The 14,849-nt window shown below is 35.4% G+C and overlaps 1 protein-coding gene across 1 annotated transcript in view; it reads left to right on the top strand.

Annotated features, from left to right (window-relative positions):
• Positions 1 to 250: 250 nt before the first annotated feature.
• Positions 251 to 14,849, top strand: part of LOC116168132 (odorant receptor 94a-like) — a 33,076-nt gene continuing 18,477 nt past the window's right edge. Inside the window, exons 1-5 of the mRNA XM_031483804.1 lie at positions 251 to 911; positions 960 to 1,164; positions 4,420 to 4,519; positions 7,345 to 7,449; positions 7,506 to 7,661. Coding sequence (XP_031339664.1) covers positions 251 to 911; positions 960 to 1,164; positions 4,420 to 4,519; positions 7,345 to 7,449; positions 7,506 to 7,661 — 1,227 coding nt within the window. The remainder of the gene's footprint in view (positions 912 to 959; positions 1,165 to 4,419; positions 4,520 to 7,344; positions 7,450 to 7,505; positions 7,662 to 14,849) is intronic.

Here is a 14,849-nt window from a genome sequence, read left to right as displayed (position 1 = left end):
TATGCATACAGGGACATGTCACTATAATTATCGACGTTAAGAACCTACTGATTATTGCTTACACTACATAATTACACGACTTTGCTTCGAGAACCGCTATTGAATTGAATGCATAAAGGGGCAATAGGAATTTGGTACTTCATGCTCATTTATAAAACAGGCTTCCACTTTTTATACGTGTGAATTTAAAAGATGTTCGAACCAAGCGCAATTGTCTCATTACGTCTCGTTCATAGCTAGAGGTCACATCATGACGCTTTGGAGTGAAATAAATGAGAGCTTTTTCGGAGTTAACATTGTAATTCTGAAAATTGCCGGTGTGTGGATACCCGATCAAGGGGAAGGTTATGCATTGAAATGGTTCTATTGGATATACAATGTGGCGACAAATGGATTCTGTCTCGGAATTTTTATGCCCTGTGAATTTTTGGCGTTTGGACGGTCGAGACATAGACTGGAGGACGCAATAAAGAACGCCAGTGTGGCGGTGACTCACTTACTCGGTGGGATGAAGGTGTTAGTTTGGTTAAAGAGGAGGAAAGTTATTCTTCGCATGATCAGCGAGCTTGAAGAGCAAGCTCTTCAGTATGACGAGATAGACGACTTTCAGCCTCGGAAAACGCTTATCGCGGATAAGAGAACTAAAAACATTACGACCTTAGGATTTCTAACTTTGGGAGCTTCCGTGTCGATCACAGCACTTTTGGGCGCAACCGCCGTTTTGCTAAGAGATTACGAACGGCACGAAGAGATAACCGTGGACGCCAGTAATGTTACTGCGTACAAATACACGCAGCCATTACCGTACTGGGCATACATGCCGTTCGATTACACAACGTCTCGCACGCGCTTCTTCTGGGCTCTCGTTTACAATTGCTTTACGGCGTATCAGCAGGCTTGGACCATTGTAGGTATGATATGGAGGCGTTGTCGTTTCAAAGGTAAATCTGGGTTTTCAGGTATTGATACTCTTTTTACTGCGCTCGTAAGCAATATAGGACTGCAACTGACAATTTTGCGAGGGGCTTTTAAAACCATAAGATCAAGATCGGTTAGGTCTGTAAAGATGGCTAATGAACTGTATCCACCAAATCCAACGTTGGTGGATGAGGCAATGGACAGGGAAATGAAGAAATGCGTTAGGCATCTTCAGCTCATTTTTGAGTAAGTAATTTAGTCGTAACGGTCATCGCAAACGTCTCTGTCTGGTTGCTTGATTTGCAATGTCTTTGAATTCGAGTGCTTTTGGTACTGACCAACTCATTACTTTAAAATGTACCGAAATATGTGTTGCACCGACCAGTTCCCTTGAATCGAACGATCAAATCTAACCTTGTTACTCTCACTGGTACAAAAACTAGCTTTACATGCTCTTTGTTCTAGAAAATCTGCTGCATCGGACCTTCATTAATACAAGGAAACAGAAAATTATAAGTTATTTATGTTTCTTTCACATACCAAGATACTAACTCATAATTTTGGGTCATGCAATATTCAAATAAAATCAAAAACTCTATGAACTACTTCTACGGCGCTAATACATTTGTACACTTAAATGGGAATAGGTTTTTAAACTAAACTCCAATATGATAAATAGTAATTCATCCAACTAATTTAAAATTACCCTTCCTCGGGTTTCGTTTTATTAGAATACACATAAAGCAGAAACCCCGTTGATCAATTTTACACATGGCCGTCATTTTTTAATTTAAACAAAAAATTAAATTTGCTATTTCACAACTAAATGTCTACCCAGATTTCGTTACTGACTTTGGACGACTTCATTTTTCCTTAGGTCAAGGTTCGTCTTTGTTGATATGATAAGTAATCAACTTCGGAGGTAAGAGTTCATCAACTTCGCCGTGTGAGCGGGGTGTTACCTTGAAATTAAACAGTACGGTGCCGTACAGTTTGAAAAATCTAAAACGGCTTAAAACGCATGGGAGCAAAGAGAGAAATGCACAAGACTCGCTCGAAATCATGCTTACCTTGTTATAACATTCCCAAAAATTGTGGAAATTAATCTCGGATTTCCCAGGCAGCCAACGTACTCGGTTGGTTCACAAATGAACACCTCTTTATTTAATTACCAGACTCTCTGACGGTCTAAAAATCAGACACTAATCTTAAAATTCAAGTTAATTAAGCGCACTTCATTTGACAATAAATTTATTCCGCATTTGGTTTTCCTTATTAACCTTAAAACACGACGCTAGAAACTAAAGCACTTACTTTCACTTTCTCCTAGTATATAACTACATAGGGCCAGAAACTATAGTTTCTCGTAACGAACCGCCCGTTTGAGTGCGTCAACGTACCGGCTGTTCTTTAAAGCTGGTAGCTTTCATCAATGTACGGTGCGTTCTTTAAAACTGGTATAATTCCTTATACGGAAACGGAAACTGCTAACTTTCCCTAGGTTAAACTTCGCGTTCGCCATTAACTTTCTTAAAACGTTTTCTACACTTAATCTGTCGCTGTGCTTCCACTAAGTTGTACTTTTTTTTAAAGAAAATAACCAATTTTTTCCACAATTAACCTTTTAACGAAGGACATGTACTCTAAGGCGATTGTTGTGCGTCTTCTTTCTCCTTTTGCACTGACTTCCCGATCTAATTCTCGTAGTCTCAATTTTAGCGGACGACCTGTTCGCTATAGCGGCGAAAATGGACGGCCCGTCTCAATCCACAACACTGTCGCTAATAAACTGATTCGCGATCCTAAATGGAAAGATCGAAAGGTCTCGAAAATGTTAAATGCTTTTATGTGTTTTTATGTATCTGATAAAATAAGGGGAGAAAAGAGAGTTAATTTAATGTGGTCATTAAAAAAATCCTAAAACTTTTTTATTCCATAGCTTTTCATCAACTTGGCCTTGTTTAGAGTGCAATATGTAGAAGCGCTATGGTAGAGCGTTGGGCTATAAAGCCGGAGATCGAGTGTTCGAACCTGGGTTGAGGTAATAATTTTCATCTGTGACAGAGATTGGAATTTCTTTAGATCATTTTCGAGCATTATGCCGGCTACTCCGAATTAGACTTTCCTACAGTTTTCCTAATTCGTAAGGTAAATACCGGAGTGTTGAACAACGTAAGACCTCCTGCAGAGGCACCTCTAAAAAGCAAGTTGAGGGCCCAGAACAAGAGAGGGATAATAAATAAATAAATAAATTAATTAATTAAATAATATATTAGATGTTGCATGTGCCTCCATTATCAAATTGTGTATTGTCGTATTCTCTAGATTGTGATTTTGACTGGAGTAGGTAATCGCTGGCTTTGTGACGAAAGTAAACGGTATGACTTAAAAACAATCTAATTAAGATTCCGGAACAGTATTGGAAACCTCAGGAAACGGCGATTTCAGCGAAAGGGCAATCGGTTACTGACACATAAGCTAGAACGGCCCACGAAAACGGTAACAAGTTATCAAGCGCAACGGAAACACAAATTACCAGCGGTATCTACCAGCTACGGTCAAACGAAACAAAGGCAAATGAATTATAATTCTCGAAATGAAAATATCAAACGCTTACCTTTAAAACTAAACGGCTCGGTAACGGAAATCAAAATTCTTCTTCATACGAACTAATCTGTACACTTCTTTAAATAATTTTTCGGTTTCCGGTAGTCATAAAAATCGACTAGTCTTAAAATTCACGCTAACTAAGCGCGCTTCATTTGACACCAAACTCACGTCAAACGGATGATGTATACCAGTGTTTCTCAATCGGCCGGAGTGTACGAACAGGTAAAAGAATGTGGTCCGTACTCGCGGACCGGGGGGGGGGGGTCTGGGGGAGAGTATCCCCTGGGCAGAGGGGGTCCATCAACCCCGGAACCCCCGAGTTGAAATTTCTAAATTCGAGAATCTAATTAACACCCATGATTACATAGAATTTCAGGTCAATCACAAAAGGTCTGGGATAATGAAGAATGTGATGATTCTAAGGGTTTTAAGAATCTGAACATAATTTCCAGCCTTTTGTCTTGGCCATATTTACATACCTTACAGTTCTACCTCTAATGCTGGGATACAGCTGCTTGCTATTCTCATTTGGACACCCAGTACGATACAATACAGAAAATGGGGAGTTTAAGATTTATCTACCAATTAATTATAAGGTTTAAGGACTAAATTAAAAGAAAATGTACAATTTAAACACCCCTTACATGGTTGTTTGATAACTTTCAACAACATAATTGAGGAAATATGAATATCGTATGTCAATCTATGATATTCATAGGGGCCATTTTACCGGATTTTCTAAGAATGCAATGCTATTGTTTGCGTTTTGTCCGCCCGTCCGCCTGTCTCTGTTGAACTACTACTACATAGCACACATAGATATCAGATGCATTACTTTGTCTTTGAGAATAATTAGTTAAATTTCTTTTGTAACACTGTATTATGTTTTAGCACGTGCAAGAGGATGGAAGAAGTTTTTACCTATTTAACATTGACACAAGTGATAATGTCCGAAATTATAATCTGCACATGTCTTTATCTGGTTTCCTCGGTAAGTATACGAAATGTTTCGTTTAAAACGTAAAAGAATGCTAAGTTTCAAAAAGGGCACATTTGAAGCTTTCGAACCTTCGTATATTAAACATTTCAGTCTCATATAAGTATCAAAAATTAGAAAACCGAAATGTTTCAGTTGTACAAAAAAAATGGTTACTGAAAATGACGTCAAAAAGGCTAGATTGAAACACAAAATTTAATTCATATATTGATACAATCAGTTTTGAAAATTTTATTTCACAAATAATCACTCGGCTTGCCCACATTTACAAGAGACTCAAAATTTACTGGGTTTATAAACACAAGTGACACACTTTTTAAAAACAATATTACAAACAAAACAAAAGAATATTAGCTCCTTTTAATTATACGATAAGATGCGTTACGGCTTAGTTACATTTACAAGGGTTGAAGACCCCACTTGCATAAAATAAAATTGAACTTTTATGGAACTGGTAAAAATGTTACCGTAACGATTAATTTTTTTTACCCACGGCTAGCTCAGTAATAAAGAAGTTATAAAGCAGTAATGGTAATTTTAAAGAATGGTAATACAGATCAGTATTTTATTAGTAAAGTTTAAAATTATCGATCTCACGAGTCATCTAACTCAAAACAGTCTAGAGCCTGCACATATATACTATAGTAGAAAGCTTTTAGTGAAAATTGAAATCTAGAGCTATTGTAATTGCCGAGATCTCAGCGGACAGCCAGTCAGCCAGACAGTCAGCCATAACGAATATAATAGCGTATTTTTTTTAATATGCGCTAAAAATTGTATACCCTTTACCTTGTGCAAGTTTGACCTTTTTCTCTTGAAAATCCAAAACCTTATTCTTTTAAACATAAGCATGAAAATTAAATTGATTGAATATATTGAAAAAAAAACCAATTCCATTTTTCTTTTTTTACGATGTTTGGTTCATAAAAAGAAATACAAAAAAATGCAATCCCCATCTTGTAATCGTGTATCAATTCTAAACTTGTTCCTTATCTAAACCTATGAATGCTAAACAAAATTTTAACTAACCAAAGTCTTTTGTTTAGATCTAATTGGTATCAATACAAGTCTGCTTCATGCAATTGATGTTTGCAGGTCGGTTCCTTTAGGAATATTAGAATTACGTTAAACAAAATTGCTGTGCTCTGCAAGCCTGACTACGAATGCCGCAGACACCCTCACAACACAGTCTAGCGTTTATTCACTCACACAGCCTGCGTTTTTCTCGAAATGTACGTCATTATCGCTCCTATCTCTAGACATACTTTCGTTCACGTTTACTATGAAGCGGTACATGTGTAAATTGCCCCGTGTTGAACGAAATAAAAATTCGAATAAGGAAACTATCGATTCTAGAAAACGCTGCAATTAAGGTAACGCAATCCGTTTGATTTGTATCCAAATAACAATCGGCCTTCTTTAAAAAATTGCATTAATTTTTATTGCAAGTAATCAGAAAATTTCTTAAAAGGTCCGAATTTTGTAAATTGGTTAATGGAGTAAAATTCGGTTGCATTAAATAATTATGTTTAAACTCAGTTAGAAGGAACTTTCTTTTGAAATTGTATTGTCAGTTAAAGTGTTTTGTTACCTATAAGGTGGTTATCTTTTGTATAAAATTGCCATACATACCAATGTCTTAATGTTATTGATGGTTAAATAGGGTTGCTATAAAGAAACGTAGCCACGATATGGGGTTGTATTTCAGTACTCGTCGTAACCTTAAAACGTAAACAAAATGTAAGAGAAAGTGGAAGGATTTTTGTATTATTCATACTCAAATCAGTTCATTTTAAATTTTTATTGGTGGTCTCCAGTTAAATCTGCTCCAACCAGAGCGCCAAGTTTTGATTTTCAGGATTAAAAGATATGGTCAAATTGGTAAAGGCATCAGAATTTGTGTTTTGGAGCAAGCCGTTGGGTAAATAATTCGTGGTTGTAGTAGAAAGTTAATTTTATTTAGTTCCATCAAGGGTTTTCAACCTCTGTTTTGTAACGTATTGTTACACTGTGCAACTGGAACTGGACATGAGAGTTGGAGTGTAAAAAGATTCAAGTTATGGGGAAGTTTAAGGCCCAGTTAAAATTGCCGACTGGTTGCTGCAGTTTAATCAGTGATTAAAAATATGGGAATGAGAGAAACATTTTACCATATGATCAAAGGTGGCTAACATTTTAATTTTTTAATAATTGATTAACTTTATAGTGGGTTTACACAATCATTATCATTAGTTCACTATCACTAAATCATTAAGAAATAGCCAATAGAAACAATGGTTTGTTGTGCGTCGCTAACCAACGAAACCATATCTTCTTTCTATTGGCTAATAATCTAATGATAATGATTGTATAAACCCACCGTAAATCATTGTTCAATCCAGGAATGTGTTCATTTGTACTAATTCGCATTCGACACTCTATAATCGGAGATGAAATTTAAAGAAAATCGGTGCCATGCCGTTCTGCCACGGTCTCCCAAATCTAGTACCTTGATTTTAATTAGGTAATTACTGAAAATATACTTTTTAACAAGGGAGCCTCACAAGTTCTAGTGCAGGAATGTTTTGTAAAATTTTTACTATGAAGAAGAGCGTCGACCTAAACTATTTGTAAAAGTTACACATTTTAGTAGATTTTAATCAAAAAGGTTACAGTGGATTATTTTCCATCTTTAATTGCTGAGAAAAATATAAGGAATACTTGAAAAGCTTTCCGATAAAAATTGCAATATCGTACGTATTTACGAACCTTAAATGGAAATCATATAATTATTCGAGTATTCGATCAATCGCACTTATAATTGATTTTACCATTTTCAGATACCGATTACCAGCAAGGCGTTCGCAACAGAACTGGTTTACTTGGTCGCTATAGAGCTACAGATTGGACTTTATTGCTTTTTCGGGAATAAGGTAACAATAATGGTAAGATTATACCACACTGATTGGTGTCGCAGTCTCGCCTAATTATGCTCGATTAGGGTGAAGATATTTCGCTGGCCTTATACGAGGGCGATTGGTTATTGGCGAACAGCTCCTTCAAGAAAAGTATGCTAATAACAATGCTACGTATGAAAAAGCCCATCTACTTGACTATGGGAAAATTCTCACCATTAACGCTGTCTACATTCGTTACGGTAACGTTTCGCATATATTTTGATAAAAATAATCACAATTTATTTTCGGTTTTAAAGTTGAACGCTCGTAGAACACGATTGCACGCATCGCGCGAAATCTTTTGTTTTTTGTAACCTTCAAACCAAGGTTTCCCAATGTCCTGAAATAGCATGAAATCACGAATTATTTGGTTTGGGATAATACATGTCTTGAGCTTTGGGGTGAAATACGGCTATAGGTCAAATACCTAAGTACCTACCATGATTTCAATGAACTGATACAAATTAAATATTAATTTCGCCAACGTGTTGCCGTCAGAGTGTCTTAACCTTGGAAATTGTGCACGGTAAATGTTAAAGTCGTGCTTCCAAAACTACATTGTAAAAAGTTGTATCTAATAAAATCATAGAAACTAACCCTCGACGTTATTCTTCATCCTGCGGTAAAGCTCTTGTCATATAGCAAGGAAATTGTTCATACTTTGGATTGTGGTGTCAAATGAGCCCGAGCTCAAATTCTTGGAAATCAAAATAAAAGTCATTCGTTTTATTTATGTTGTGTATTTCCGAGAAGTTCTCATAAAAAACAATGCCCCTCTAAATCACTTATTATAGTTGACAGGTGGGTATCTATCTATTACAATTATTATGAAATTGGTAATTGTTATTTTGAACCTTTTTACAAAAAAAAGTCATTTTCCAAAGTTCGATACTGATAATATGACCAGTAATAGCAATGGGTGAACGTTATCCCAAAATCCAAATTTTCCTTGCATGCCTAAAAATTTCCACTAACATTTCCTGGAATCGTTAGTTCAAATGCAAATTTTTTCCATTAAACGCTGTCAGTTTCTGTAAGTTTTTACAAAACCACCATGTGTTTCTCCTTATTAAAAAACACATCCGTGAATACCGCACATGTCCGCAGATTTACCTACGTTTGAAGTGTATTTCATTTTCATTGGCAAAAAGTTCGGACGATATTGTCCAAAGATTCGTGTTTTCCACACATCTTCACCTGAAGGGTCCATAAATTATTATTCTTTTACACCCTTAAATTGCATCTACGCCTTGGCATTCATTTCACAAATTTCTAAGAAGCGATGATTTGTTTCTTCGATCAAGAATTGAAATAATACATTCAATTCTTCCAGTAATCTTTGCTTGAACATTATTCCCCTTCTTCTGCATTCTTATATTGCATCTCCGAAAAAATATTACACGCTTTGAATTTCCAAAACTTATATCTTCAATTCATGACTTCAAGTTGCAGTATCAAGAAATTGAAAAATAGAACCTACTATCTTCAATTATTCCACTAATCTTTACTCTTCTTCTGTATTCTTTAATTGTATGTACAAAAATGTGCACCTCGAGTATAAAAAATAGAAAATTCTTGTCTTCAATTTCCACTAATCTTCACACACTGTCTATTCTTCTTCATACATTACTTTGCATTCCTAAATTGCAACTACGCACAAATGTGAAAAACGCCTTGCTATACTCGTACATTTCATAAGTTTCTCAAAGCGACGATTTCTTCGGTAAAAAATAGAAGATTCTTGTCTTCAAATGCTTCCACAAATGTTTACTCAAAGGGTATTCTTCTGCATAAATTATCTCTTTTTCTTCATCTCTAAATTGCATCCACGCAGAGTGGTGCAACATTAAAAAAAACAAAAAATTCGAATCTTCAATTCAGCCATTAATCTTCACTCAGAAGCTGTTCTTCTCTCTAAATCAGTCTTTTCAATCCTTTAATTGCACGTACAAAAATGTGAAAGGCATTCATTTTACAAATTTTTCTCGACGCAAAACGATTTGCTTCATCGGCCAAAATTTAAAAAGCAGAAGATTCCTGTGTTCAATTCTTCTACCGATCTACGCTCGAAGGTCGCAGCCTTAAATTGTACCTAGTTGCGAAAAGCGATTACTTCGATATATGCCTCCAAAGTACAGTGTGCGAAAATTGAAAAAAAAGATACTTATCTTCCATTCTTCCACTAATGATAACTGTTTTTCATAAATTACTCTTTTTCTACATCCTTGAATTGCATCTAAGAAAATGTGCCTATAATCCTATAGTTTCCAGAAGTGATGATTTGTTTCTTCTCTTCATAACGTGCACTATCAAAAATTGAAGAATCGAAGATTCTTGTTATGAAGTTTTTCACTAATCTTCACTCGAAGATTATTCTTCTCTGTAATTAATCATTTTTCTTTTGCATTTATTTTGATTTTTTTAAATTTTCCCCCATAAAGATATTTAAAAATAGTACAGGTATACAAAAAAAAACCATTTTTTGAGATATACTGAATCCTTTCGATTCTTAGTTTTTTTGGTTTCCTCGGAAAAATTCTTTAGATCCAAATTCTTAAGACTATTACGTTTTTTTCAAACTCCTCCTTCAAATTTCCTCACAATTATCTATAAATCTAAAAATCTCGAGATCTTCTGAAACCATGTTGAAAAGTTTCTCTTGATTCCCTTGGTTCGATCCACTGATAATTGCGGCATATTTTTTTAGAAAAATGATCTGATCCATTTCTAACCATCATAGATTATTAAGAGGAGTCATCCAAATCGGATTCTTTAGATATTCGGAAAATGTGTTTTTTAATTGAACAGTAGATTTTCAGATATTTTGAAATAAAATAAAATTGTAGATAAGAAAATCTATAACACACAGCTACCCTCAATTGAGTTATACCAGAGCAACATTAAACATTCAATGCAAAAGAAAACTAACTACTACTACCAAAAAGACCAATTGCACCTGACGTTTATTAAAATTGGCAAATCAAATGAATTGAATTGAATGAATGAATGGTTTTTTTTGTACAGACTAAAAGCAGAAATCCGATTGTATTTTTACTTTTCCACAAGAAAACGTATTGATTTGCCTCAAAAAATTTTAGAAAATTTTTCAAAAATACTTTCCCATTTTTGGAGCGTTCTTTTTAAATTTGGGTCAAAGCTTCATGTGTACCTGCCGTTTTCTAAATAAGTATACGAGAACAGGTAAAAAAGTGATCGGACCTAAGCTCATTTTTTAAATGGATGCAATTCAAAAAGATTAATTAATAAATTGTTAGAGTACTATTGTAACCATAGCAAAATCTACCAATTCGGTTAAACCAATCAGCTCAATGATAAATTGGAACAATATCTTTATACAGTCACTGTAGTGCTTCTCAGCGGCGTCAATATTTTAAACATGCTTCCACACGGCGTCGTTTCAGCGGCGCTCCAAGTTGCTTGCGTTGATATGACGACGCGCCGCACACAATTGTGGTTCAGATTTTCCAGTTCAGTGATGCACCTGGACGAAGACATTTTGTTGCTTGCTTTGCTCCTGCTCCTGCACCGAAAAAAAACAAAGCGCGTAAAAAAGAAGTTTTTCTTTACCCCTTTATCACCATAATCCTTATGGGATGAATTAAGATTAAGATGGTTGTGGGTTGCTTTTCAATGCTGAATACTCCGTATCAATGTTTTTACCGCATTTTTTAAGAATTAAAAAAAGTGCTATTGTTTGCGTTTTATCCGTCCGTCCGGAGTTCTGCCATTTTGAACTACTTCGAGGGGAATGGTCCTGGAATTTTTTTGTAGTAGGTAGAAGGTACAAGCTAGAATCTATAATTCAACAAGTTAAAAAGTAATCGTAAACGATTTACATAAAGCGCATTTCCACTTGCATTCATTTCCCATTTATAAGATGCAACTTCTGTTAAAATCGTAAAAATCCGGCCACAAATATGAAAGATAGCGTTGCACATGGGCAATCCATTTTTGACGTGCTACTTCAATTTCAGTTTATGAGAAGAATTTCATTTCAATGCTTTTCTAAATAAGAAAGTTGGAACTGCGCATGCGCAAACCTAAATTTTAAAACTAATGTTAGATTTTCCTTTGTTCCAAGCGCCTAAGTATCAAATTTCACTTAAATGGTGCCATAGATAAAAAAGTTGGCACTGCGCATGCGCAAAAGAAAATTTTGAGACTGGCGCTCGATGATCCTTTATTCCAAGTGCCTATGTATCACATTTCATTTAAATTCTTCCATAAATAAAAAAGTTGGCACTGCGCATGCGCAAAACCAAATTTTGAAATTGGCGTTTGATTTTCCTTTATCCCAAGTGCCTATGTATCAAATTTCGTTTAAATTCTTCCATAAATAAAAAAGTTGGCACTGCGCATGCGCAAAACCAAATTTTGAAATTGGCGTTTGATTTTCCTTTATTCCAAGTGCCTATGTATCAAATTTCGTTTAAATTCTTCCATAAATAAAAAAGTTGGCACTGCGCATGCGCAAAACCAAATTTTGAAATTGGCGTTTGATTTTCCTTTATCCCAAGTGCCTATGTATCAAATTTTATTTAAATTCTTCCATAAATAAAATAGTTGGCACTGCGCATGCGCAAAACCAAATTTTGAAATTGGCGTTTGATTTTCCTTTATCCCAAGTGCCTATGTATCAAATTTCCTGTAAATTCTTCCGCAAATAAAAAAGTTGGCACTGCGCATGCGCAAAACCAAATTTTAAAATTGGCGTTTGATTTTCCTTTATTACAAGTGCCTATGTATCAAATTTTATTCAAATACTTTTATAAGTAAAAAAGTTTGCAATTCGGTTTATAAATGGTCGAGATGCGAAAAGGGCACGGTGAATTTTGAATCGATTCGATTCAACTTTTGGCATTGCGTATTATATGGCTAAAGCTATGCCCATATTGAATTTCATGCAATTCAGTTCATAATTAACGGAGATGTAAAAGCGATCGAACATTTCTAAACAAAGTTATCGTTCACACGGACAGATAGATGGACAGACAGACAAAGGAACAGACGGACAGACCAGCATGCAGACGACAGATAGCAATGCAAAATTATAAACGATCTCTATAGTGCAGCGGAGAGAGCCGCGAAATCGTTCAAAAAATTTTTTCGGAGTAGAAAGAATTGGGACCCACACCATTTTGTTCAGAAATGTTTGAACCTTCAGAATCTCGCTTTACGACATTTTCCCGTGGTCCTGACAAAACTTATAGGCCGCTAAAGTTGAACTTTACTCATTTTCGCGCGCGCGACTAGACCACCGAAAGTATTTATTTTCTCAGCAACTAAGCGATATACATCAATAAGTCCTTTTGTAAAATGAAAGTACATTTATAGCAGAATCTAAAGCATTCATATTTACCTACCTTGTTATGCACAGTTTTTATAAAAATTACCGTCAACTTCCAAAATTCGTGTAGCAGATGAAACGTGCGCACTTTGAACTCTCATAACTTTTTATTTCACCCTATCGATTTCCAATATTTATAGCTCATTCGATGCTCCAAAGCATTGTGATTATTTTATTTTCTATAACATTACCGTGAATTTTTCATAATAAAAAAGTTACGCTCATTTAAGTAAAAACCTACCGACCTCGCCGAGTCGGTAATCGCGAGTGAGACGGAGAGGGAAGGATAGTCAGCAGCGTTCGCTAAACAAGGAGCGATGCGTAATTTACTAAGAAATTTCTCTCCGAATACCAAAACTAGCTATTTAGGCCGTTTAGTTTACAAATGCATTCCGCCGAGTTGCATTGTAAAATCTCAAACAATTCATTAACTCCATGTATCTCAGTTCTTTGGTGAAATATATAGGTACAATAGGTACCTTCTTTCCCTGTAAATTTTGGGGGTTACTCCACATCAGGTATCTCTTGTGCTGTGCTGTATATTGCAAGATCAGCAGTAACAACGGTATGATTTTGTCCCAAAGATTCAGGCTTGTTTTTTGATTTCACTAGACGATTCATTCATTCATTTTTATTTAATTCCTTCGACAAATAACATTTGTATGGAACAAGTCAATATAACATTAATTAAACAAACGAACAGTTAAACAAACGAACAATTAAATATTGGAAGATATAAAAAATTCTTGTATGTTGTAGAAACACCCATTGACTAGATAATCGTACTAATTCTTTTTAAATTTTTTCCATGTAAGGCAAGTTCGATGGTTAGGATGGTATTGTAGCTCGCTGGTGGAGAATTCAAAAACGGCATAGGTATATTATATTGAATGGTAGATACCGGAACTTACTTAGGAGGATTATCAACAGGTACTTAGGCTGTTAAAGTCAGTTATCTGGTCGTTATCTAGTGATAGGTAAACGAGGAATTTGGATTTCTTCTGTCGATGTATCTCGCTTTTGAAAAAAGACTGTGCGTTGAATTTTTTTCGTCTGTTTCCACAGAATATGGCCTACTTATTCTTATTCTGTGACTGTTTCCTCATTGATGTCGAAGTTGCTCGCTGTGATAAAATTATCATTTTTTATTTGACAAATTTTTGTGAAATATGTAGGTAGACACCCTTAGCAGAACATGTAATATTGACGTTTACTGTACTTGTTATGCCACTGTCGGAGAACATTTTCTGACCCGAAAGACCAATTTGCAAATGAGTGTAACTTTTGTTTGAAAAATGACCTTAAAAAAAACTGTTCAATAATTTTGTTCCGTAAGTATGTAGGTACCTAGACAACAAACTTCGTGGAATTTTGTCAATTTTCGTTGTCCGGCCAAGAATTGCAGTGGAATTATTTTTTTCGAATTTTCAAAAACTAATTTCAGATTCAAAAACCACCAAATACCAAATTTCGTCGAAATCAACATTTTTTCGCACCCCTATTGAGGGGTGTGTCCTTTTGCGGTAGGAATTTTGAAAAATTATTTGCAAAACCGGAAAGGGCATACAGCAAAACCTATTCAAAGACTCACCACCAGTCTCTGTAACTGTTGCTGAGAAAAAAAGAAACTTTACCACTTTTTTGAGGGTGGCTCCTAAACGAATACATGGATTTTTTTTTTTTGGTGTTTGGATCCATCGTTCCTCGAAATGGGGGTTGAAATATATTGTGTGATCAAAACTCTCTAAACCTTCCCCATATAGTTTTATTCGTTGAAGTTTTTAAAAATAAAAGCGACTATAGCTTCGGCGTACTGCCATCATCAGGCGATGTGAAATTTAACTGGAAAACGGTAAGTTACAAACGTTGAAGACGAATAAGACGAACATGTTGTTTTTTAATTATTAACTGGCCGAAGCCAAGTGAAAAAACCTGAAGGGTGGTTAAACCGGAAAGGCTGTCCTAAGTTTCAAAACGAATTATTATCAAGCCTTGTTAAGACTTAAGACAACCAACCGGA

Source organism: Photinus pyralis, unplaced genomic scaffold (genome assembly GCF_008802855.1).
Source record: "Photinus pyralis isolate 1611_PpyrPB1 unplaced genomic scaffold, Ppyr1.3 Ppyr1.4_LG4, whole genome shotgun sequence".
Lineage (NCBI taxonomy): Eukaryota > Metazoa > Arthropoda > Insecta > Coleoptera > Lampyridae > Photinus > Photinus pyralis.
Note: the sequence above shows the minus strand (reverse complement) of the source record. Positions and strands in the feature narration are given on the sequence as shown.